Source organism: Leptodactylus fuscus, chromosome 10 (genome assembly GCF_031893055.1).
Source record: "Leptodactylus fuscus isolate aLepFus1 chromosome 10, aLepFus1.hap2, whole genome shotgun sequence".
Lineage (NCBI taxonomy): Eukaryota > Metazoa > Chordata > Amphibia > Anura > Leptodactylidae > Leptodactylus > Leptodactylus fuscus.
Window position 1 is genome coordinate 86,475,101 of NC_134274.1, and position 27,202 is coordinate 86,502,302.

Here is a 27,202-nt window from a genome sequence, read left to right on the forward strand (position 1 = left end):
GTGGATCGAGGTCTCCCCGGACAGGTCCAGACGGGACCACATGGGTGCGAGGTCTCCCCGGACAGGTCTAGACGGGACCAAGTGGGTGCAAGGTCTCCCCGGACAGGTCTAGATGGGAACACTTGAGTACGAGGTCTCCCTGGACAGGTCTAGACGGGACCACGTGGGTGCGAGGTCTCCCCAGACAGGTCTAGACGGGACCACGTGGATCGAGGTCTCCCCGGACAGGTCTAGATGGGACCACGTGGGTGCGAGGTCTCCCCGGACAGGTCTAGACGGGACCACGTGGGTGCGAGGTCTCCCCGGAAAGGTCTAGATGGGACCACGTGGGTGCTAGGTCTCCCTGGACAGGTCTAGACGTGACCACGTGGGTGCAAAGTCTCCCTGGACAGGTCTAGATGGGACCACGTGGGTGCGAGGTCTCCCCGGACAGGTCTAGACGGGACCACGTGCGTGCGAGGTCTCCCCGTACAGGTCTAGACGGGACCACGTGGGTGCGAGGTCTCCTCAGACAGGTCTAGACGGTACCACGTGCTGTGCCGTTTATATTATTGTGTTTCGTCATGTGCTGACCCTCCCTATGGGGGTGACCTGGGCCGTCAGTCTGTGCACCCTAATCCTCATACATTATAGTCTTCTCACACAACAGAGACACGTTTTGATGACGTAAAACATCGGTACAAATAGAAAGTACAACTGGTCACGGAAACAGAAAAGACGCCTGACACAATCCTGTGCGCGCAAATACAGAAGAAGTTACAGACGTTCAATTGTTTTTAATTTTTCAAAGTTATGGATTTTTGTAAAGGTATTAAAACATAAGAAACACTCTAAGAATTTGGTCCTAAAGACCCACAGGATAAAGGTGAGAACAAACCCCCGTAACACAACGGGCCAGCGGCAGTGATCGCGGCTCCGGCCCATCCTGGAGAATATTAGCTGGTTCCATTACAAAGTACAACGTGTCCTGAAAAACATAAGCCCTCGTAAGGGACTAATAAAAAAAAACCTATCGAATTTGGAAGATGAAGAGTATAAAACAAAAATGGCGAGATCAGGAAGGGGTTAATAGTGTGTCCGATTCTGCCACCGGGTTCCTCATTTGGCACCGCAGAGATATTCTCTGTGTCAAGGCCCCGAAGCAGGAGCAGAATAAAAACATCTGGAGGATCTCGACACGAGACGTTAGTCCGTATTGTTGAAGATGTGAGGCGGGTATAAGACTGGATCGGCGTCACCTACGGCGTGATCCAAAAACGGCTTCTCCTCTATCTGAATGATCAGACCCGGCTCGTGGGTAAAGGTCTTCTCCCCTGTGTGAACCCTTACGTGTGCAATGAGCCCGGCCTTCTGGGTAAATCCTCTGCCACATTCTGAACATGAATATGGCTTCTCCCCCGTGTGAGTTCTCTCATGTCTAATAAGATAGGATTTCTGGCTAAAACAATTGCCACAAACTGAGCATGAATATGGCTTCTCTCCCGTGTGAGTTCTCTGATGTTGAGCCAAACTCGATTTCTTAGTAAAACATTTTCCGCACTCCAAACAAGAAAACGGCTTCTCGCCCGTGTGGATTCGCTCGTGGTCACCAAGGTCTGATTTTTGTCCAAAACATTTCCCACATACAGAACATGAGAAGGGCTTCTCCCCGGTGTGAATTCTCTGATGCTGAACAAGAACTGATTTCCGAGTGAACTGCTTTCCACATTCTGTACATATGAACAGTCTCTGCCCCGTGTGAGTTCTCTGATGCTGAACAAACTCTGCTTTCTGGGTAAAGATGGACCCGCATTCAGAACAAGAGAATTGCCTTCCTTCCGTGTGTGATGTCTGATGCTTAACAAGGATTGACTTCTTTGTAAAACACTTCCCACATTCCAAGCATGGGAACGGCCTCTCCCCCGTGTGGCTTCTCTCGTGTGCCGAAAGATTGGACTTGTTGGCAAAACATCGCCCACACTCCGGACATGAATATGGCTTCTCCCCCGTGTGAAACCTCTGATGTTTGACAAGATCGGATTTCTTGGAGAAACATTTCCCACAATCCAAACAAAGAAAGGGTTTTTCCCCCGTGTGGATTTTCTGATGTTCAGCCAGGCTTGACTTGATGGAGAAGCATTTGCCACATTCAGAACATAAATATGGCTTCTCTCCCGTGTGAATTCTCTGATGCTGAACTAGAACTGATTTCTGGGTAAAACATTTCCCACATTCTGAGCATGGAAATGGCTTCACCCCCGTGTGGGTTCTGTAGTGATGGATAAGATATGATCTCCGTGTAAAATACTTCCCGCACAGCGAACAGGAAAACCTCTTCAAGCCTTTATAAATCAGGGGGTTACACGGACCGCCATTCTGGCTCACACAGATCCTACATGTAGACGATGGACAGTCATTGGTGGTGGACGCGCCCTCATGTCCTTCCCTGTACTCTTCACAGCCGCCATGTTCTGGCGTTATATCTGAGCTCTGAGGAGAAAGCTGATCCTGGTAAGAAGCATGAGAAGAAAGATGGCTGCCGTGATGTCCCGGGTGCATGACATGTAAGATAGCGTTACCTCCTGGGTCGCCATTGTTGTAGCCGTCAGCTGAGAATGAAAGAAAAGAAAGGTTTTATTTTTATGGCTGTTCCGGTATAACAGAGAACGTTCCGGCCGTACTTCTGTGACGGCTGCTTTGTAAGGCAGTGAATATGCTGCAGATATTGGTCATATATAAAATATATTATCTCATCATTTGCCTATATGTCCTCTACGTGCCAGGACTAGGTGGAGAGTACACGGTATACGGTGTGTAATGTGCCATGTATGAGGGGAGAGGCAGGTGCAGGTGAGAGGTTCCCTTTAACATCCCCTTTTTCAGAATCCTCTTTACAATATGCGGCAATACTTCGGTACCGCTATATACGGTATATTTTACTAGGTGCCTATTAGGTCCTGCCTCTGGCTATAATAGGGCCCTGGAGGTTTTAGTGCTGGCGACCCCTTGGCAGCGGAAAGTGAATGAGAGATGGAGCCCTCCCGCCCCCCAACCATGTACATGCTATAGGTGTCTGAGGCAGTGACAGATGGTTGTCAGCGGTATAATATATCCGATCACTGGGCGACTATGACCTAAATCTAAGTATCACTAATGCAATAGCGCCCTCCCTGGATTACATATCCCACCGCAGTGCCCCCCTGGATTACATATCCCACCGCAGTGCCCCCCTGGATTACATATCCCACTGCAGCCCCCCCCTGGATTACATATCCCACCGCAGCGCCCCCCTGGATTACATATCCCACCGCAGCCCCCCCCTGGATTACATATCCCACTGCAGCGCCCCCCTGGATTACATATCCCACTGCAGCCCCCCCCTGGATTACATATCCCACTGCAGCGCCTCCCTGGATTACATATCCCACCGCAGTGCCCCCCTGGATTACATATCCCACTGCAGCACCCCCCCTGGATTACATATCCCACTGCAGCGCCCCCCTGGATTATATCTTCCACTGCAGCGCCCCCCTGGATTACATATCCCACTGCAGCACCCCCCCTGGATTACATATCCCACTGCAGCCCCCCCCTGGATTACATATCCCACTGCAGCGCCCCCCTGGATTACATATCCCACTGCAGCGCCCCCCTGGATTACATATCCCACTGCAGCGCCCCCCTGGATTACATATCCCACTGCAGCACCCCCCCTGGATTACATATCCCACTGCAGCGCCCCCCTGGATTACATATCCCACTGCAGCACCCCCCCTGGATTACATATCCCACTGCAGCACCCCCCCTGGATTACATATCCCACTGCAGCGCCCCCCTGGATTATATCTTCCACTGCAGCGCCCCCTGGATTACATATCCCACTGCAGCACCCCCCCTGGATTACATATCCCACTGCAGCCCCCCCCTGGATTACATATCCCACTGCAGCGCCCCCCTGGATTACATATCCCACTGCAGCGCCCCCCTGGATTACATATCCCACTGCAGCGCCCCCCTGGATTACATATCCCACTGCAGCGCCCCCCTGGATTACATATCCCACTGCAGCGCCCCCCTGGATTACATATCCCACTGCAGCGCACCCCTGAATTACATATCCCACTGCAGCCCCCCCCTGGATTACATATCCCACTGCAGCCCCCCCCTGGATTATATCTTCCACTGCAGCGCCCCCCTGGATTACATATCCCACTGCAGCACCCCCCCTGGATTACATATCCCACTGCAGCGCCCCCCTGGATTACATATCCCACTGCAGTGCACCCCTGGATTACATATCCCACTGCAGCCCCCCCCTGGATTACATATCCCACTGCAGCGCCCCCCTGGATTACATATCCCACTGCAGCGCCCCCCTGGATTACATATCCCACTGCAGCACCCCCCCTGGATTACATATCCCACTGCAGCACCCCCCCTGGATTACATATCCCACTGCAGCGCCCCCCTGGATTATATCTTCCACTGCAGCGCCCCCCTGGATTACATATCCCACTGCAGCACCCCCCCTGGATTACATATCCCACTGCAGCGCCCCCCTGGATTACATATCCCACTGCAGCCCCCCCCTGGATTACATATCCCACTGCAGCCCCCCCCTGGATTACATATCCCACTGCAGCGCCCCCCTGGATTACATATCCCACTGCAGCGCCCCCCTGGATTACATATCCCACTGCAGCACCCCCCCTGGATTACATATCCCACTGCAGCGCCCCCCTGGATTACATATCCCACTGCAGCGCCCCCCTGGATTACATATCCCACTGCAGCGCCCCCCTGGATTATATCTTCCACTGCAGCGCCCCCCCTGGATTACATATCCCACTGCAGCCCCCCCCTGGATTACATATCCCACTGCAGCGCCCCCCTGGATTACATATCCCACTGCAGCGCCCCCCTGGATTACATATCCCACTGCAGCGCCCCCCTGGATTACATATCCCACTGCAGCGCCCCCCTGGATTACATATCCCACTGCAGTGCACCCCTGGATTACATATCCCACTGCAGCGCCCCCCTGGATTATATCTTCCACTGCAGCGCCCCCCCTGGATTACATATCCCACTGCAGTGCACCCCTGGATTACATATCCCACTGCAGCGCCCCCCTGGATTACATATCCCACTGCAGCGCCCCCCTGGATTACATATCCCACTGCAGCGCCCCCCTGGATTACATATCCCACTGCAGCGCCCCCCTGGATTACATATCCCACTGCAGCACCCCCCCTGGATTACATATCCCACTGCAGCGCCCCCCTGGATTACATATCCCACTGCAGCGCCCCCCTGGATTACATATCCCACTGCAGCGCCCCCCTGGATTACATATCCCACTGCAGCGCCCCCCTGGATTACATATCCCACTGCAGCGCCCCCCTGGATTACATATCCCACTGCAGCGCCCCCTGGATTACATATCCCACTACAGCGCCCCCTGGATTACATATCCCACTGCAGCACCCCCCCTGGATTACATATCCCACTGCAGCGCCCCCCTGGATTACATATCCCACAGGCTGTGTCGTGTCCACAGGGATAAAATACTGATATCGACGTATGAGCAGCCTCTGTGCCGTCTCCCCATTATATACCGCTATATACATGGCATTGTGGGAATACTCAGCACCTGCAGTATATATGTACCGAGTATGAAGAGGTTATAGCCGTCCTCTCAATAACCAGCCGAAACCAGGAGCAGAGAAGAAGCGCAACACAGTGAACAAGCAGGAGGTGCATAGAGTAGTCCTTACCTGGACTGACACCTACAGGGATATCCTCTGTACACCACTGCTCGCCCTCCGTATATTGCTGCTCGCCCTCCGTATATTGCTGCTCGCCCTCAGTATAGTGCTGCTCGCCCTCCGTATAGTGCTGCTCGCCCTCCGTATAGTGCTGCTCGCCCTCCGTATATTGCTGCTCGCCCTCAGTACATTGCTGCTCGCCCTCCGTATATTGCTGCTCGCCCTCCGTATATTGCTGCTCGCCCTCAGTATAGTGCTGCTCGCCCTCCGTATATTGCTGCTCGCCCTCCGTATATTGCTGCTCGCCCTCCGTATATTGCTGCTCGCCCTCCGTATATTGCTGCTCGCCCTCCGTATATTGCTGCTCGCCCTCAGTATAGTGCTGCTCGCCCTCAGTATAGTGCTGCTCGCCCTCAGTATAGTGCTGCTCGCCCTCAGTATAGTGCTGCTCGCCCTCCGTATAGTGCTGCTCGCCCTCCGTATATTGCTGCTCGCCCTCCGTATATTGCTGCTCGCCCTCCATATATTGCTGCTCGTCCTCCGTATAGTGCTGCTCCCTCTCCGTATATTGCTGCTCGCCCTCAGTACATTGCTGCTCGCCCTCCGTATATTGCTGCTCGCCCTCCGTATATCGCTGCTTGCCCTCTTTATATCGCTGCTCGCCCTCCGTATATCGCTGCTCGCCCTCTGTATACGGCTGCTCCCTCTCCGTATATTGCTGCTCGCCATCCGTATATTCCTGCTCCCTCTCCGTATATTGCTGCTCGCCCTCTGTATATTGCTGCTCGCCCTCCGTATATTGCTGCTCGTCCTCCGTATAGTGCTGCTCACCCTCCGTATAGTGCTGCTCGCCCTCCGTATATTGCTGCTCGCCCTCCGTATATTGCTGCTCGCCCTCCGTATATTGCTGCTCGCCCTCCGTATATTGCTGCTCGTCCTCCGTATAGTGCTGCTCCCTCTCCGTATATTGCTGCTCGCCCTCCGTATATTGCTGCTCGCCCTCAGTACATTGCTGCTCGCCCTCCGTATATTGCTGCTCGCCCTCCGTATATCGCTGCTTGCCCTCTTTATATCGCTGCTCGCCCTCCGTATATCGCTGCTCGCCCTCTGTATACGGCTGCTCCCTCTCCGTATATTGCTGCTCACCCTCCTCACTCTCCGTATATTGCTGCTCGCCCTCCGTATATTGCTGCTCGCCCTCCGTATATTGCTGATTGCCCTCCGTATATTGCTGCTCCCTCTCCGTATATTGCTGCTCGCCCTCTGTATATTGCTGCTCACCCTCCGTATATTGCTGCTCGCCCTCTGTATATTGCTGCTCCCTCTCCGTATATTGCTGCTTGCCCTCTTTATATCGCTGCTCGCCCTCCGTATATCGCTGCTCGCCCTCTGTATATTGCTGCTCACCCTCAGTATAGTGCTGCTCGCCCTCCGTATACGGCTGCTCCCTCTCCGTATATTGCTGCTCGCCCTCCGTATATTGCTGCTCGCCCTCCGTATACGGCTGCTCCCTCTCCGTATATTGCTGCTCGCCCTCCGTATATTGCTGCTCGCCCTCCGTATATTGCTGCTCGCCCTCCGTATATTGCTGCTCGCCCTCCGTATATTGCTGCTCGCCCTCTGTATACTGCTGCTCGCCCTCCGTATACGGCTGCTCCCTCTCCGTATATTGCTGCTCGCCCTCCGTATATCGCTGCTCGCCCTCAGTATAGTGCTGCTCGCCCTCCGTATACGGCTGCTCCCTCTCCGTATAGTGCTACTCGCCCTCCGTATATTGCTGCTCGCCCTCAGTATAGTGCTGCTCGCCCTCCGTATATTGCTGCTCGCCCTCCGTATATTGCTGCTCGCCCTCCGTATATTGCTGCTCGCCCTCCGTATATTGCTGCTCGCCCTCCGTATATTGCTGCTCGCCCTCCGTATATTGCTGCTCCCCCTCAGTATAGTGCTGCTCACCCTCTGTATATTGCTGCTCGCCCTCCGTATATTGCTGCTCGCCCTCAGTACATTGCTGCTCGCCCTCCGTATATTGCTGCTCGCCCTCCGTATATCGCTGCTTGCCCTCTTTATATCGCTGCTCGCCCTCCGTATATCGCTGCTCGCCCTCTGTATACGGCTGCTCCCTCTCTGTATATTGCTGCTCGCCATCCGTATATTGCTGCTCCCTCTCCGTATATTGCTGCTCGCCCTCTGTATATTGCTGCTCGCCCTCCGTATATTGCTGCTCGTCCTCCGTATAGTGCTGCTCACCCTCCGTATATTGCTGCTCGCCCTCCGTATATTGCTGCTCCCTCTCCGTATATTGCTGCTCGCCCTCCGTATATTGCTGCTCGCCCTCCGTATATTGCTGCTCGCCCTCAGTACATTGCTGCTCGCCCTCCGTATATTGCTGCTCGCCCTCCGTATATCGCTGCTCGCCCTCCGTATATCGCTGCTCGCCCTCTGTATACGGCTGCTCCCTCTCCGTATATTGCTGCTCGCCATCCGTATATTGCTGCTCCCTCTCCGTATATTGCTGCTCGCCCTCCGTATATTGCTGCTCGCCCTCCGTATATTGCTGCTTGCCCTCTTTATATCGCTGCTCGCCCTCCGTATATCGCTGCTCGCCCTCTGTATACGGCTGCTCCCTCTCCGTATATTGCTGCTCACCCTCCTCACTCTCCGTATATTGCTGCTCGCCCTCCGTATATTGCTGCTCGCCCTCCGTATATTGCTGATTGCCCTCCGTATATTGCTGCTCCCTCTCCGTATATTGCTGCTCGCCCTCTGTATATTGCTGCTCACCCTCCGTATATTGCTGCTCGCCCTCCGTATATCGCTGCTTGCCCTCTTTATATCGCTGCTCGCCCTCCGTATATCGCTGCTCGCCCTCTGTATATTGCTGCTCACCCTCAGTATAGTGCTGCTCGCCCTCCGTATACGGCTGCTCCCTCTCCGTATATTGCTGCTCGCCCTCCGTATATTGCTGCTCGCCCTCTGTATATTGCTGCTCGCCCTCCGTATATTGCTGCTCATCCTCCATATACTCCTGCTCGCCCTCCGTATATTGCTGTTCGCCCTCTGTATATCGCTGCTCGCCCTCCGTATATTGCTGCTCACCCTCTGTATACGGCTGCTCGCCCTCTGTATACGGCTGTTCTTCTTCATCCACAACTTCTACTTTAATATCAACCACATCTCCGTCCTGTATCAATAAGCAGATCATATAGTAAGAGCCGAGAGCAGAAAGGATTAGGAAACAGAAAAGTGCGGACCGGAAGAAAACGCCATCGCTATGGTGAGGCCTCCGATATTCTATATGTATCTTCCATAGACACCTATAATAATACTGGACTCAATGGCCCTTACAGCTCATATACAAACCCTACCAAACTGGTGAGACCTCCGCAGAACCTACCTGGTCTTCTTCTGGACACTCTGGGGGGCACAGAGGACGGGGACATCTCTCTGGGGGGTTTCTGTCACTGGATCCACCTGTAGGACACACACAGTGACTGAATACATTGTGTATATGTGATGGGGGGGGGGATCTAGGGGCCCCTCCATACTGCTCTCTACCATCTCTCCTCTTACCTGGTGATGTGGGGGTCAGATGATGGGGGGGGATCTAGGGGCCCCTCCATACTGCTCTCTACCATCTCTCCTCTTACCTGGTGATGTGGGGGTCAGATGATGGGGGGGGATCTAGGGGCCCCTCCATACTCCTCTCTACCATCTCTCCTCTTACCTGGTGATGTGAGGGTCTGGGGGTCGTCCATCATCACCTCCTTGTACAGATCCTTGTGTCCTTCTAAATACTCCCACTCCTCCATGGAGAAATAGACGGTGACATCCTGACACCTTATAGGAACCTGACAACACAATGACACCGTCCTCATCATCCTCCAGACACATCATCCCTTGTGTTAGTGTCTAATGTCCCAGCATTCCCAGCAGCGCTCACCTCTCCGCTCAGCAGACAGATCATCTTGTTGGTCAGCTCCAGGATCTTCTGCTCGTTGTTGCTCTCAGGTATCAGTGAGTGAGGTGAAGGCTCCATGATGGGGCTCGGGCTCCTGCTCCATCCTCCTGACACATGGGGGCGGCTGCTGGGGGTCACATACTTATCAGATGTCTTCTTCACTACTGTGTAGTCCTGAGTATGGAGAGACCCTGATAAATATCACTATAGACATTCCCACAATCCCTCACCTCTCCGCTCCTGTGTTATTACTAGAGAGAAGAGTCAGCTCATGGGACAGATTTCCCACAATCCCTCACCTCTCCGCTCAGCAGGTAGATGATCTCCAGGGCCAGGCTCAGGATACAGTCGCTGATCTTTGTTCTTCTCTCCTCTATCTCTGCTCGGTCACTCGGGGACATTTTCTATTCTTCCTTATTGTACGGCCATATTAACCCTCTCCTCTCTGTCACGGATCTTTCTGGATCTCTGGTGATCATTACTATAAGAAAGAGAAAAGAGACTGAAGATGGGGGGGGGGGGGGGGGCAGAGAGAGACAAGGAGAGGAAAGACCCTACAGAGGTGCGGGGAGATATACACACAGTATACAGCTGAGGTCTCCTGTATATACTGTATTACACATAGTAGTGATATATACACACAGTATACAGCTGAGGTCTCTGTATATACTGTATTATACATAGTAGTGATATATACACAGAGTATACAGCTGAGGTCTCCTGTATATACTGTATTACACATAGTAGTGATATATACACACAGTATACAGCTGAGGTCTCCTGTATATACTGTATTACACATAGTAGTGATATATACACACAGTATACAGCTGAGGTCTCCTGTATATACTGTATTATACATAGTAGTGATATATACACAGTATACAGCTGAGGTCTCCTGTATATACTGTATTACACATAGTAGTGATATATACACACAGTATACAGCTGAGGTCTCCTGTATATACTGTATTACACATAGTAGTGATATATACACACAGTATACAGCTGAGGTCTCCTGTATATACTGTATTATACATAGTAGTGATATATACACAGAGTATACAGCTGAGGTCTCCTGTATATACTGTATTACACATAGTAGTGATATATACACACAGTATACAGCTGAGGTCTCTGTATATACTGTATTACACATAGTAGTGATATATACACACAGTATACAGCTGAGGTCTCCTGTATATACTGTATTACACATAGTAGTGATATATACACACAGTATACAGCTGAGGTCTCCTGTATATACTGTATTATACATAGTAGTGATATATACACACAGTATACAGCTGAGGTCTCCTGTCTATACTGTATTACACATAGTAGTGATATATACACAGTATACAGCTGAGGTCTCCTGTATATACTGTATTACACATAGTAGTGATATATACACACAGTATACGGCTGAGGTCTCCTGTATATACTGTATTACACATAGTAGTGATATACACACAGTATACAGCTGAGGTCTCCTGTATATACTGTATTACACATAGTAGTGATATATACACACAGTATACAGCTGAGGTCTCCTGTATATACTGTATTACACATAGTAGTGATATATACACACAGTATACAGCTGAGGTCTCCTGTATATACTGTATTACACATAGCAGTGATATATACACACAGTATACAGCTGAGGTCTCCTGTATATACTGTATTACACATAGTAGTGATATATACACACAGTATACAGCTGAGGTCTCTTGTATATAGTGTATTACACATAGTAGTGATATATACACACAGTATACAGCTGAGGTCTCCTGTATATACTGTATTACACATAGTAGTGATATATACACACAGTATACAGCTGAGGTCTCCTGTATATACTGTATTATACATAGTAGTGATATATACACACAGTATACAGCTGAGGTCTCCTGTATATACTGTATTACACATAGTAGTGATATATACACACAGTATACAGCTGAGGTCTCTGTATATACTGTATTATACATAGTAGTGATATATACACAGAGTATACAGCTGAGGTCTCCTGTATATACTGTATTACACATAGTAGTGATATATACACACAGTATACAGCTGAGGTCTCCTGTATATACTGTATTACACATAGCAGTGATATATACACACAGTATACAGCTGAGGTCTCCTGTATATACTGTATTACACATAGTAGTGATATATACACACAGTATACAGCTGAGGTCTCCTGTATATACTGTATTATACATAGTAGTGATATATACACACAGTATACAGCTGAGGTCTCCTGTCTATACTGTATTACACATAGTAGTGATATATACACAGTATACAGCTGAGGTCTCCTGTATATACTGTATTACACATAGTAGTGATATATACACACAGTATACGGCTGAGGTCTCCTGTATATACTGTATTACACATAGTAGTGATATACACACAGTATACAGCTGAGGTCTCCTGTATATACTGTATTACACATAGTAGTGATATATACACACAGTATACAGCTGAGGTCTCCTGTATATACTGTATTACACATAGTAGTGATATATACACACAGTATACAGCTGAGGTCTCCTGTATATACTGTATTACACATAGCAGTGATATATACACACAGTATACAGCTGAGGTCTCCTGTATATACTGTATTACACATAGTAGTGATATATACACACAGTATACAGCTGAGGTCTCTTGTATATAGTGTATTACACATAGTAGTGATATATACACACAGTATACAGCTGAGGTCTCCTGTATATACTGTATTACACATAGTAGTGATATATACACACAGTATACAGCTGAGGTCTCCTGTATATACTGTATTATACATAGTAGTGATATATACACACAGTATACAGCTGAGGTCTCCTGTATATACTGTATTACACATAGTAGTGATATATACACACAGTATACAGCTGAGGTCTCCTGTATATACTGTATTACACATAGTAGTGATATACACAGAGTATACAGCTGAGGTCTCCTGTATATACTGTATTACACACAGTAGTAATATATACACAGTATACAGCTGAGGTCTCCTGTATATACTGTATTACACATAGTAGTGATATATACACAGTACACAGCTGAGGTCTCCTGTATATACTGTATTACACATAGTAGTGATATATACACAGTATACGGCTGAGGTCTCCTGTATATACTGTATTACACATAGTAGTGATATACACACAGTATACAGCTGAGGGCTCCTGTATATACTGTATTACACATAGTAGTGATATATACACAGAGTATACAGCTGAGGTCTCCGGTATATACTGTATTACACATAGTAGTGATATATACACACAGTATACAGCTGAGGTCTCTGTATATATCACACTATATACACTGTATATACTCGGCTCGTCCCCCCCTGTATATACCTCAGGCTCACACTCGGTCACTGTAGACCCTCAGAGCTCTCACTCACCCCTGTTATTTTTCTTACCTTCATAGCGCCATCTCCGCCAATCATTCGCCCTCTGTAGGTCACATGACCGCCTCTAGCTTCCTGATTGGACGCCTCACCTGTGCGATCCGACCGCGTCTGTGTCCGCGCGCTCAGTGTATAGCGGCCATGTTCTTGTAGTGTGTAACCTCCACCACCGCCATTTTGTTGTGGCCGATTGCTGAGTTTTTATTGCTATACATTGGTATTGGGCTCAGGACGCCCCATTCTGAGTATAGAATATGTAATATAGCTCACTCCTCAGCTTGTGCCTCCACATTCTGCAGATGGGCTGTAGGGGGCGCTCTCTCATCATCTCACTGGAGGACCCGAATGTCATGTGTACAGACCTCCCAACTTAGAAAAAGGGTCAAAACATGCTCCGCCCACTTTTATGTTGACTCCACCCATTCTCATTCATTTTTCATGTGTTCCCGCCCAGTATGAGTTGAAATCGGGACATAGCGACCGGGACCGGGACCGGGACCGCGGGACAGCAAACCGAAATCGCGAGTGTCCCACCAATGAACCCCGGTAACCGCAGAGACCCCGCAGTCCTACAGAGCTGAACCCCAATAACCGCAGAGACCCCGCAGTCCTACAGAGCTGAACCCCAATAACCGCAGAGACCCCGCAGTCCTACAGAGCTGAACCCCAGTAACCGCAGAGACCCCGCAGTCCTACAGAGCTGAACCCCAATAACCGCAGAGACCCCGCAGTCCTACAGAGCTGAAACCCAATAACCGCAGAGACCCCGCAGTCCTACAGAGCTGAACCCCAGTAACCGCAGAGACCCCGCAGTCCTACAGAGCTGAACCCCAATAACCGCAGAGACCCCGCAGTCCTACAGAGCTGAACCCCAATAACCGCAGAGACCCCGCAGTCCTACAGAGCTGAACCCCAGTAACCGCAGAGACCCCGCAGTCCTACAGAGCTGAACCCCGGTAACCGCAGAGACCCCGCAGTCCTACAGAGCTGAACCCCAATAACCGCAGAGACCCCGCAGTCCTACAGAGCTGAACCCCAATAACCGCAGAGACCCCGCAGTCCTACAGAGCTGAACCCCGGTAACCGCAGAGACCCCGCAGTCCTACAGAGCTGAACCCCAATAACCGCAGAGACCCCGCAGTCCTACAGAGCTGAACCCCAATAACCGCAGAGACCCCGCAGTCCTACAGAGCTGAACCCCAATAACCGCAGAGACCCCGCAGTCCTACAGAGCTGAACCCCAGTAACCGCAGAGACCCCGCAGTCCTACAGAGCTGAACCCCAATAACCGCAGAGACCCCGCAGTCCTACAGAGCTGAACCCCAATAACCGCAGAGACCCCGCAGTCCTACAGAGCTGAACCCCGGTAACCGCAGAGACCCCCGCAGTCCTACAGAGCTGAACCCCAATAACCGCAGAGACCCCGCAGTCCTACAGAGCTGAACCCCAGTAACCGCAGAGACCCCGCAGTCCTACAGAGCTGAACCCCAATAACCGCAGAGACCCCGCAGTCCTACAGAGCTGAACCCCAATAACCGCAGAGACCCCGCAGTCCTACAGAGATGAACCCCAATAACCGCAGAGACCCCGCAGTCCTACAGAGCTGAACCCCAATAACCGCAGAGACCCCGCAGTCCTACAGAGCTGAACCCCAATAACCGCAGAGACCCCGCAGTCCTACAGAGCTGAACCCCAATAACCGCAGAGACCCCGCAGTCCTACAGAGCTGAACCCCAATAACCGCAGAGACCCCGCAGTCCTACAGAGCTGAACAATGAATGCAGATCCCTGGTGTATCACATTCAGTGCAGCTGTGAGGGGCCGGGGTACACAGACTGTCACTGAGGCTGGTGGTCCTGTGGCCTGGTAGGGGGCAGTATTCACTGGTAAGCCGCCCCCTTGTGTTCATACCCAACACTTGTTACACCTTCATGGCACTTCCTCACGATATGGCCTGAACTTAGAATATAGGATCCCCCTTAGGGCCAAGGCCCCGCATTGTAGAAAAGCAGCTTTTTTTTTGTTGCAGACTTTCTTGCCCCACAGCCAGGAGGGGATTGTGCAGAAGAGAGAAGGAGAAGAACTTCCTTTGTATTTCTTACTAGCTGGTACCCGCGACTTGGTCTGCAGTGATTATAGCAGTGGGTATATACAGGCGCGGGTAAGGTTTTCGTACTGTGTATAAGGTCTGGGATATGAAATGTAAGTTTGTATCTTGTTTTTGCTGTAATTCAGAGAATCCGTGAGACTTTTGTGTTGCAGTTACTTTGTATTAGAGCTGCTATATATATGGTGTTGTGAGAAACTTTACATAGTGACTTTGGGCCAGAAGTATTTGAAGTTAACCCTTTCCCGCCGGTGGCATTTTTTGATTTTCGTTTTTGACTCCCCTCCCTCTAAACCCCATAACTTTTGTATTTCTCCGCTCCCAGAGCCATATGAGGTCTTAATTTTTGCTGGGACAAATTTTTCTTCATGATGCCGCCATTATTTATTCTATATAATGTACTGGGAAGCAGGGAAAAAATTCAGAATGGGGTGGATTTGAAGAAAAAATGCATTTCTGCAACTTTCTTACGGGCTTTGGTTTTACGGCGTTCACTGCGCAGCCAAAATGACCTGTCCCCTGTATTCTGTGCTTCGTTACGATTCCGGGGATACCAAATTTCTATGGTTTTATTTACATTTTGACCCCTTAAAAAAAATCCAAAACTGTGTTAAAATATTATTTTTTGAAAAGTCGCCATATTCCGACAGCCGTAACTTTTTTATACGTGCGTGTACGGGGATGTATAGGGCGTCTTTTTTTGCGGGACCGGGTGTACTTTGTAGTTCTACCATTTTCAGGAAAATCACTTTTTATTCAAATTTTTATCAGAATCAAAACAGTGAAAAAACGGCGGTTTGGCACTTTTGACCATTTTTCCCGCTACAGCGTTTACCGAACAGGAAAAATATTTGTATAGCTTTGTAGAGCGGGAGATTTTGGACGCGGGGATACCTAACATGTATGTGTTTCACAGTTTTTAACTATTTTTATATGTGTTCTAGGGAAAGGGGGGTGATTTGAATTTTTAATCCTTTTTATTTCTTTTTATATTTTTTTTACTTTTTTTTTAAACTTTTTTTTTTTGCATTTATTAGACCGCCTAGGGGTATTGACATGGGTGGGCGGTGTCGCGGATTGTCAGAGCGGTGGGGGTCGGCAAACATGGCTGCTCCGGAGCGTTAAAGAGCGCCTCCTGGAGTATCGGTAAGGTGAGGGGCAAAGTGGTAAAGTCTATGTATATGTGATTGTGTGGGGTTAGGGGCGAGGCTGGAGAGGGCAATATGAATTGTGTGGCTTGCTATGGTCCAAAGTGTGTGAGATTGCAGAGATGGTGGTGTGAGTTTGGGTTTTGTGGGGGTCCTGGCACAAACGTATGTGCGCTATTGTGACGAAAAGTAGCCTATTGCGCAATCGGGTGTATTAACTATGTTTGTGGAAAATTTCAGCCAAATCGGTGGAGCGGTTTTTCCGTGATTGAGGAACAAACATCCGAACATCCAAACATCCAAACTCACAAACTTTCACATTTATAATATTAATAGGATTCCTTGTGCGGCCATTCTTGGCTTTGGCTCCAAAAAACGCAACAACAAAAAAACTGCATTTCGGCAACGTGTGGCCTCTGCCTGGCGCAGGGGCTGGAGCTTTTGTGTCGTTTTAATACAGTATAAAAAAAAACCATCAAAAAATATATAAAAGAAACTCCAGAATTTATTACGTCAGGACAGAGATTGCGGCGGCTCCCGCACATTACAGTTGATGATGATGTAATACTGATGTAATATCGTCATCCTGTCTCATATTCTGAGATATTCCGGATCATTCGCTGTGCACAGTCTGCGCGCCGTGGAGCAATTTTGTCTACGCTGCATGTGGGTGGGGGATGGAGCCGCACAGATCTGTCCTATCCTACCTTGTATTGCTCAGGCTCCTCAGGACATTTCCATAGCAGAGGTCGTGTGTGGGGTTGGCGGATGGAGCGGGGAGACGATTCAGACCTCAGGGCCTACTGTGAGTATATACTGGTGTGAATCTGGAGGTGCGGAGCCTGAGCCTTGGCCGATGCCGTCTGATCCTATTTTTAATATTAAACAGTAAGAGTTCCGCTGGTCTAGATATTGCTGTTATATATCTGCCATGGCGCCCCCTAGTGTGTCCCACAGGAGCACATTTTTCATTGAAAAGGACCTTTCACCATCTCCATCTCTTTGCATCCTTTAATAGTCGCCACTCCACTGACGCAGTTGGAAATTTTTCTCTACCCCCCACCATTCCTGAGTAATGTCTTCTGTTCCTATGTTCTCTACAGTCAGGTGGGTGGTCCTAGGCTAGACCAGACAGACAAGGACCGCCCACCTGACAGCAGAGAACATAATAGTGCTGGAACTAACAGCAGTGATTGCTCGGGAACAGTGGGGGGCAGAGAAAAATTTACAAGTTGGGCAGAGTCAGTGGAGTGGCGACTATTAAAGGATGCAAAGAGTTGGGGGGGTTATAAGAGTTGGGGGGGGTTATAAGAGTTGTTGGTTAAAAGAGTTGGGGGGTTATAAGAGTTAGGGGGTTATAAGAGTTGGGGGGGGGTTATAAGAGTTAGGGGGTTATAAGAGTTGGGGGGTTATAAGAGTTGGGGGGTATAAGAGCTAAGGGGTTATAAGAGTTGGGGGGTTACAAGAGTTGGGGGGGTTATAAGAGTTGGGGGGTTATAAGAGTTGGGGGGTATAAGAGCTAAGGGGTTATAAGAGTTGGGGGTTATAAGAGTTGGGGGGTATAAGAGCTAAGGGGTTATAAGAGTTGGGGGGTTACAAGAGTTGGGGGGGTTATAAGAGTTGGGGGGGTTATAAGAGTTGGGGGGGTTATAAGAGTTGGGGGGGTTATAAGAGTTGGGGGGGTTATAAGAGTTGGGGGGTTATAAGAGTTGGGGGGGTTATAAGAGCTGGGGGTTATAAGAGCTGGGGGTTATAAGAGTTGGGGGTTATAAGAGTTGGGGGGTATAAGAGCTAAGGGGTTATAAGAGTTGGGGGGTTACAAGAGTTGGGGGGGTTATAAGAGTTGGTGGTTATAAGAGTTGGGGGGGTTATAAGAGTTGGGGGGTTATAAGAGTTGGAGGGGTTATAAGAGTTGGGGGGGTTATAAGAGTTGGGGGGTTATAAGAGTTGGAGGGGTTATAAGAGTTGGGGGGTTATAAGAGTTGGGGGGTTATAAGAGTTGGGGGGTTATAAGAGTTGGGGGGTTATAAGAGTTGGGGGGGTTATAAGAGTTGGGGGGGTTATAAGAGTTGGGGGGGTTATAAGAGTTGGGGGGGTTATAAGAGTTGGGGGGTTATAAGAGTTGGGGGGTTATAAGAGTTGGTGGTTATAAGAGTTGGGGGGGTTATAAGAATTGGGGGGGTTATAAGAGTTGGGGGGGTTATAAGAGTTGGGGGGGTATAAGAGTTGGGGGGTTATAAGAGTTGGGGGGGTTATAAGAGTTGGTGGTTATAAGAGTTGGGGGGGTTATAAGAGTTGGGGGGGTTATAAGAGTTGGGGGGTTATAAGAGTTGGAGGGGTTATAAGAGTTGGGGGGGTTATAAGAGTTGGGGGGTTATAAGAGTTGGAGGGGTTATAAGAGTTGGGGGGGTTATAAGAGTTGGGGGGTTATAAGAGTTGGGGGTTATAAGAGTTGGGGGGTTATAAGAGTTGGAGGGGTTATAAGAGTTGGGGGGGTTATAAGAGTTGGGGGGTTATAAGAGTTGGTGGGGTTATAAGAGTTGGTGGTTATAAGAGTTGGGGGGGTTATAAGAGTTGGGGGGGTTATAAGAGTTGGGGGGGTTATAAGAGTTGGTGGTTATAAGAGTTGGGGGGGTTATAAGAGTTGGGGGGGTTATAAGAGTTGGGGGGGTTATAAGAGTTGGGGGGTTATAAGAGTTGGGGGGGGTATAAGAGTTGGGGGGTTATAAGAGTTGGGGGGGGTTATAAGAGTTGGTGGTTATAAGAGTTGTGGGGGGGTTATAAGAGTTGGGGGGGTTATAAGAGTTGGGGGGTTATAAGAGTTGGGGGGGTTATAAGAGTTGGGGGGGTTATAAGAGTTGGGGGGGTTATAAGAGTTGGGGGGGTTATAAGAGCTGGGGGTTATAAGAGTTGGGGGTTATAAGAGTTGGGGGTTATAAGAGTTGGGGGTTATAAGAGTTGGGGGTTATAAGAGTTGGGGGGTTATAAGAGTTGGAGGGGTTATAAGAGTTGGAGGGGTTATAAGAGTTGGGGGGGTTATAAGAGTTGGGGTTATAAGATCTAGGGGGTTATAAGAGTTGGGGGGTTATAAGAGTTGGGGGGGTTATAAGAGTTGGTGGGGTTATAAGAGTTGGTGGGGTTATAAGAGTTGGGGGGGTTATAAGAGTTGGGGGGTTATAAGAGTTGGAGGGGTTATAAGAGTTGGGGGGGTTATAAGAGTTGGTGGGGTTATAAGAGTTTGGGGGGTTATAAGAGCTAAGGGGTTATAAGAGTTGGGGGGGGTTATAAGAGTTGGGGGGGGGTTATAAGAGTTGGGGGGGTTATAAGAGTTGGGGGGTTATAAGAGTTGGGGGGTTATAAGAGTTGGGGGGGGTTATAAGAGTTGGGGGGTTATAAGAGTTGGGGGGTTATAAGAGTTGGGGGGGTTATAAGAGTTGGGGGGGTTATAAGAGCTAAGGGGTTATAAGAGTTGGGGGGGGGGGTTATAAGAGTTGGGGGGTTATAAGAGTTGGAGGGGTTATAAGAGTTGGGGGGGGTTATAAGAGTTGGGGGGGGTTATAAGAGTTGGGGGTTATAAGATCTAGGGGGTTATAAGAGTTGGGGGGTTATAAGAGTTGGGGGGGTTATAAGAGTTGGGGGGTTATAAGAGTTGGTGGGGTTATAAGAGTTGGTGGGGTTATAAGAGTTGGTGGGGTTATAAGAGTTGGGGGGTTATAAGAGTTGGGGGGTTATAAGAGTTGGGGGGTTATAAGAGTTGGGGGGTTATAAGAGTTGGGGGGGTATAAGAGTTGGGGGGTTATAAGAGTTGGGGAGGTTATAAGAGTTGGGGGGGTTATAAGAGCTGGGGGTTATAAGAGTTGGGGGGTATAAGAGTTGGGGGGTATAAGAGCTAAGGGGTTATAAGAGTTGGGGGGGTTATAAGAGTTGGTGGTTATAAGAGTTGGGGGGGTTATAAGAGTTGGGGGGGTTATAAGAGTTGGGGGGGTTATAAGAGTTGGGGGGGTTATAAGAGTTGGGGGGGTTATAAGAGTTGGAGGGGTTATAAGAGTTGGGGGGTTATAAGAGTTGGGGGGTTATAAGAGTTGGGGGGTTATAAGAGTTGGAGGGGTTATAAGAGTTGGGGGGGTTATAAGAGTTGGGGGGGTTATAAGAGTTGGGGGTTATAAGAGTTGGGGGGTTATAAGAGTTGGAGGGGTTATAAGAGTTGGGGGGTTATAAGAGTTGGAGGGGTTATAAGAGTTGGGGGGGTTATAAGAGCTAAGGGGTTATAAGAGTTGGGGGGGGTTATAAGAGTTGGGGGGTTATAAGATCTAAGGGGTTATAAGAGTTGGGGGGGTTATAAGAGTTGGGGGGGTTATAAGAGTTGGGGGGTTATAAGAGTTGGGGGGTTATAAGAGTTGGTGGGGTTATAAGAGTTGGTGGGGTTATAAGAGTTGGTGGGGTTATAAGAGTTGGGGGTTATAAGAGTTGGGGGGTTATAAGAGTTGGGGGGTTATAAGAGTTGGGGGGTTATAAGAGTTGGGGGGGTATAAGAGTTGGGGGGTTATAAGAGTTGGGGAGGTTATAAGAGTTGGGGGGGTTATAAGAGCTGGGGGTTATAAGAGTTGGGGGGTATAAGAGTTGGGGGGTATAAGAGCTAAGGGGTTATAAGAGTTGGGGGGGTTATAAGAGTTGGGGGGGTTATAAGAGTTGGTGGTTATAAGAGTTGGGGGGGTTATAAGAGTTGGGGGGGTTATAAGAGTTGGTGGGGTTATAAGAGTTGGGGGGGTTATAAGAGTTGGGGGGGTTATAAGAGTTGGGGGGGTTATAAGAGTTGGAGGGGTTATAAGAGTTGGGGGGTTATAAGAGTTGGGGGGTTATAAGAGTTGGGGGGTTATAAGAGTTGGAGGGGTTATAAGAGTTGGGGGGGGGTTATAAGAGTTGGGGGGGTTATAAGAGTTGGGGGTTATAAGAGTTGGGGGGTTATAAGAGTTGGAGGGGTTATAAGAGTTGGGGGGTTATAAGAGTTGGGGGGGTTATAAGAGTTGGAGGGGTTATAAGAGTTGGGGGGTTATAAGAGTTGGAGGGGTTATAAGAGTTGGGGGGGGTTATAAGAGTTGGGGGGGTTATAAGAGCTAAGGGGTTATAAGAGTTGGGGGGGGGTTATAAGAGTTGGGGGGTTATAAGATCTAAGGGGTTATAAGAGTTGGGGGGGTTATAAGAGTTGGGGGGGTTATAAGAGTTGGGGGGTTATAAGAGTTGGAGGGGTTATAAGAGTTGGGGGGTTATAAGAGTTGGAGGGGTTATAAGAGTTGGAGGGGTTATAAGAGTTGGGGGGTTATAAGAGTTGGAGGGGTTATAAGAGTTGGGGGGGTTATAAGAGTTGGGGGGGTTATAAGAGTTGGGGGGTTATAAGAGTTGGGGGGTTATAAGAGTTGGGGGGTTATAAGAGTTGGGGGGGTTATAAGAGTTGGTGGGGTTATAAGAGTTGGTGGGGTTATAAGAGTTGGGGGTTATAAGAGTTGGGGGTTATAAGAGTTGGGGGGGTTATAAGAGTTGGGGGGTTATAAGAGTTGGGGGTTATAAGAGTTGGGGGGGTTATAAGAGTTGGGGGGTTATAAGAGTTGGGGAGGTTATAAGAGTTGGGGGGGTTATAAGAGCTAAGGGGTTATAAGAGTTGGGGGTTATAAGAGTTGGGGGTTATAAGAGTTGGGGGGTATAAGAGCTAAGGGGTTATAAGAGTTGGGGGGTTACAAGAGTTGGGGGGGTTATAAGAGTTGGGGGGTTATAAGAGTTGGGGGGGTTATAAGAGTTGGGGGGTTATAAGAGTTGGGGGGGTTATAAGAGTTGGGGGGGGTTATAAGAGTTGGGGGGTTATAAGAGTTGGGGAGGTTATAAGAGCTGGGGGTTATAAGAGTTGGGGGTTATAAGAGTTGGGGGGTATAAGAGCTAAGGGGTTATAAGAGTTGGGGGGTTACAAGAGTTGGGGGGGTTATAAGAGTTGGGGGGGGTTATAAGAGTTGGGGGGGGTTATAAGAGTTGGGGGGGTTATAAGAGTTGGGGGGGTTATAAGAGCTGGGGGTTATAAGAGTTGGGGGTTATAAGAGTTGGTGGTTATAAGAGTTGGGGGGGTTATAAGAGTTGGGGGGGTTATAAGAGTTGGTGGGGTTATAAGAGTTGGGGGGGTTATAAGAGTTGGGGGGTTATAAGAGTTGGAGGGGTTATAAGAGTTGGGGGGTTATAAGAGTTGGGGGGTTATAAGAGTTGGGGGTTATAAGAGTTGGGGGGTTATAAGAGTTGGAGGGGTTATAAGAGTTGGGGGGGTTATAAGAGTTGGGGTTATAAGATCTAGGGGGTTATAAGAGTTGGGGGGTTATAAGAGTTGGGGGGTTATAAGAGTTGGGGGGGTTATAAGAGTTGGTGGGGTTATAAGAGTTGGTGGGGTTATAAGAGTTGGGGGGGTTATAAGAGTTGGGGGGTTATAAGAGTTGGAGGGGTTATAAGAGTTGGGGGGGGTTATAAGAGTTGGTGGGGTTATAAGAGTTGGGGGGTTATAAGAGCTAAGGGGTTATAAGAGTTGGGGGGGTTATAAGAGTTGGGGGGGGTTATAAGAGTTGGGGGGGTTATAAGAGTTGGGGGGGTTATAAGAGTTGGGGGGTTATAAGAGTTGGAGGGGTTATAAGAGTTGGGGGGTTATAAGAGTTGGGGGGGTTATAAGAGTTGGGGGGGTTATAAGAGCTAAGGGGTTATAAGAGTTGGGGGGGGTTATAAGAGTTGGGGGGGTTATAAGAGCTAAGGGGTTATAAGAGTTGGGGGGGGTTATAAGAGTTGGGGGGTTATAAGAGTTGGAGGGGTTATAAGAGTTGGGGGGGGTTATAAGAGTTGGGGGTTATAAGATCTAGGGGGTTATAAGAGTTGGGGGGTTATAAGAGTTGGGGGGGTTATAAGAGTTGGGGGGTTATAAGAGTTGGTGGGGTTATAAGAGTTGGTGGGGTTATAAGAGTTGGTGGGGTTATAAGAGTTGGGGGGTTATAAGAGTTGGGGGTTATAAGAGTTGGGGGGTTATAAGAGTTGGTGGGGTTATAAGAGTTGGGGGTTATAAGAGTTGGGGGGGTTATAAGAGTTGGGGGGTTATAAGAGTTGGGGGGTTATAAGAGTTGGGGGGTTATAAGAGTTGGGGGGTTATAAGAGTTGGGGGGGTTATAAGAGTTGGGGGGTTATAAGAGTTGGGGAGGTTATAAGAGTTGGGGGGGTTATAAGAGCTGGGGGTTATAAGAGTTGGGGGTTATAAGAGTTGGGGGGTATAAGAGCTAAGGGGTTATAAGAGTTGGGGGGGTTATAAGAGTTGGTGGTTATAAGAGTTGGGGGGGTTATAAGAGTTGGGGGGGGTTATAAGAGTTGGTGGGGTTATAAGAGTTGGGGGGGTTATAAGAGTTGGGGGGGTTATAAGAGTTGGAGGGGTTATAAGAGTTGGGGGGTTATAAGAGTTGGGGGGTTATAAGAGTTGGGGGGTTATAAGAGTTGGAGGGGTTATAAGAGTTGGGGGGGTTATAAGAGTTGGGGGGGTTATAAGAGTTGGGGGGTTATAAGAGTTGGGGGGTTATAAGAGTTGGAGGGGTTATAAGAGTTGGGGGGTTATAAGAGTTGGAGGGGTTATAAGAGTTGGGGGGGTTATAAGAGCTAAGGGGTTATAAGAGTTGGGGGGGGTTATAAGAGTTGGGGGGTTATAAGAGCTAAGGGGTTATAAGAGTTGGGGGGTTATAAGAGTTGGGGGTTATAAGAGTTGGGGGTTACGAGAGTTGAGGGGTTATAAGAGTTGGGGGGGGTAAAAGTTTGAGTCTCATGCAGAAAATAAGTCCTGGCACATTTTGGGCGCACAATGGCATCTCACCACCTGAGCTTGTCACTTACTAAGACAATGGTCGGAGCGAGGCAGGAATCTAGTGTAACCAGGACGGTGACCCCTCGGACGGTCAGACATTTCAGTACAAGTGCACGGGATCTTGCAGGGCATCTTAAAGGGGTACTCTCACCTCAAGGATCCTATCCAGACGTGTAGCTAAAGCTAACCATTGTTTACCCCATACATTCCTTTTGCTCTCTTGCTCCGTTCACCGGATCCTGCCGGTTATCTAGGTTACAGACCTGATGTCACTCAGTCCTTGCTTCCACCTATCTGTATTCTCTCCTCGCTGCTGAGCGGAGACCAGAGGGCGGCCGAACTCCTCATATGAGAGAACCCCTTTCACGAACGGATTACGACTTAGCAGATCCTCCCTTTATGTTTTGTGACTTTTCAGATGTTCTACCAGTCCCGATTTCTGCGTAAAACTTTTGCCACATTCTGAACACGCAAAGGGCTTCTCCCCTGTGTGAATTCTCTGATGTCTCACAAGTCCCGATTTCTGGGTTAAACATTTGCCACATACCGAGCATTCAAAAAGTTTCCCTCCCGCGTGAATTTCCCGATGTCTTAGAAGACCTGAGCTCTTGGAGAAACATTTCCCGCATTCTGAACATGCATATGGCTTCTCCCCTGTGTGAGTTCTCTGATGCTGAACAAGATAGGACTTATGGGTAAAGCATTTCCCACATACCGAACATGTAAACGGCCTCTCTCCTGTGTGACCCTGTTGATGATGAAGGAGTACCGATTTACGGGTAAAGTTTTTCCCACATATTGAACACGTAAATGGCCTCTCGCCCGTGTGAATTCTCCAATGTTTGGCCAGCTCTGCTTTCTGTGTGAAATACAGCTCACAATCTAAACAAGAGAACAGTTTTTGCTCTAAGTGACTTCTCTGATGTTTATCAAGATTTGATTTTTTGGAAAAACATTTTCCACATTGCAAACATAAAAATGGCCTCTCCCCCGTGTGGCTTCTCCGATGTATAAGCAATTTAGCTTTTTTCGTAAAACATTCCCCACAATCGGCACATGAATATGGCTTCTCCCCTGTGTGAATTCTCTGATGTTCAACAAGACTTAACTTGTTGGAAAAACATTTGGCACATTCTGAACATGCGAATGGCTTCTCTCCCGTGTGGCTTCTCTGATGTTGCTCGAGACCCGATCTCTTGGTAAAACACTTGCCACATTCCAGACATGGAAACGGCTTGTCTCCTTTGTGACTCCTTTCATGTCTATTCCGATTGGATTTGTTGGCGAAACATTTGCCACATTCTGCGCAAGAAAATGGCTTCTCCCCTGTGTGGCTTCTCTCGTGTTCAACAAGGCTTGATTTAGTAGAAAAACATTTGGCACATTCTGGACATGAAAACTGCCCCTCCCCCGTGTGACAGATCTGATGCTTAACGAGAAGATATCTCTTCGTAAAACATTTCCCACATTCCGCGCACGGGAACGGTTTCTCCCCCGTGTGACTTCGCTCATGTCTACTAAGATTTGATTTGTGCGCAAAACTCTTCCCACACTCCGCACATGAGAATGGCTTCTCCCCCGTGTGGGTTCTCTGATGGTCAGCGAGATTGGATTTGTTGTAAAAACATTTTCCACATTCTGGACAGGAGACCATCTTCTCCCCCGTGTGAATTCTCTGATGCTGTGCGAGAATGGATTTCTTGGTAAAACATTTTCCACATTCAGAGCAGGAATACGGCCGCTCCCCTGTGTGAATTCTCTGATGTTGGAGGAGATATGACCTCCGAGTATAGCATCTACGACAGTGGGGACACGAGTGCGGCTTCAAGCCTTTGTGGACCTTCAGGCGGAGGTGAAGAGCAGGTGAAGACATATAGTTGGTGGCCATGTGGGTGCGCGCAGGGTCCGGGGCAGGACATGGCCCACATTCTGGGTGACTTTGTTTCTCTCCTGTGTGGATTCTCTGATGGGTGAGAAGAAACACCCTGTGCTTAAAACATTTCCCGCATTTAGAACAAATATAAGACTGACGATTAACGCGTTTCCGAAACTTGGCTCCGGCGCCTGTCTTCTCCCCAGCGCGAGTTCTGTCAGTAGTAATATGTAATGTATGAGGTAGAGGGGCCTCACGATCCGACAGACCCCGTGGAAGGTCTCGGCCGTAAGATCCAGGCCGCGTAGATTGGACGGAACCGTTCTCCTCAGTACAGTCTTCTGCCGCCATCTTTCTTTCTAGCCCATAATCTAAAAAGAAACAACAAAAAAAACTTTGTCTACCGAAACACTTGAAAAATATAATCTTGTGTGAATTACAGGACGGTGCGAAATGTAAATGCCACCAATATTGGGTGCGAGCAGAGGGGGGCAGAGTGTATGAAGCCCCAGTGACTGGCATTGCCAGTGCTCCATTCATTGCTATAGGGCAGCCTAACAAGTGCACATGCGACACTCTCAGCCCCCCATTCTCCTGGTCACTCAGGTGGTCGGACCCCCAGCAATACGACATGACGCTTATCCTATGACCGATTAATCACACTGATCGCGCTGCGTTTGACAGGTGTATTATGTATGTGATGGCCGCGCTCACGTGACTCCATACTCACCATTAGTCGTAGACCACAGAGCTCCTCCAGGATCGGCGGTCACGGGCGGCTCCTCGTCCTCCTCCTTTATCTCGTCTTTGATACAAACCTGCAGAGCGGCATTCGTGTTACCAGAAAGTGAACAAAAAAACGTCGTTATTAACCCCTTCATGCAGAATCACGAACATGTTAGTCATCTGCAAGGGTTAATGCACGACATGTGCGCGTCGTTCTGCTTAGGCGTCAGTGCGAGTCTGATCGACCGCCAGGTCCCCGATGTAGTCGCAATAGCCCCAGTTATGGCCGTCTAACCCCTGCTGGGATCAGTCCATGGATTTATATCCTCGTCCT

The 27,202-nt window shown here is 48.9% G+C and overlaps 2 protein-coding genes across 2 annotated transcripts in view; one reads left to right on the plus strand and one right to left on the minus strand.

Annotated features, from left to right (window-relative positions):
* LOC142219340 (uncharacterized) overlaps positions 1-27,202 on the plus strand; it is a 116,068-nt gene that overhangs the window by 61,469 nt on the left and 27,397 nt on the right. The gene's annotated exons all lie outside the window — the stretch shown is intronic.
* Positions 800-26,366, minus strand: LOC142219367 (uncharacterized). Its single transcript, XM_075288367.1, has 3 exons — positions 24,697-26,366; positions 15,773-15,786; positions 800-2,248 (listed from the first exon to the last, which is right to left on the minus strand). Exons 1-3 carry the CDS (start codon positions 26,155-26,157, stop codon positions 1,186-1,188), a joined length of 2,538 nt encoding a protein of 845 aa, XP_075144468.1. The 5' UTR covers positions 26,158-26,366; the 3' UTR covers positions 800-1,185.

Bases quoted from the DNA above. Each gene is read 5' to 3' on its own strand.
- LOC142219367 (XM_075288367.1), bottom strand. From the start codon at position 26,157: ATGGCCACCAACTATATGTCTTCACCTGCTCTTCACCTCCGCCTGAAG.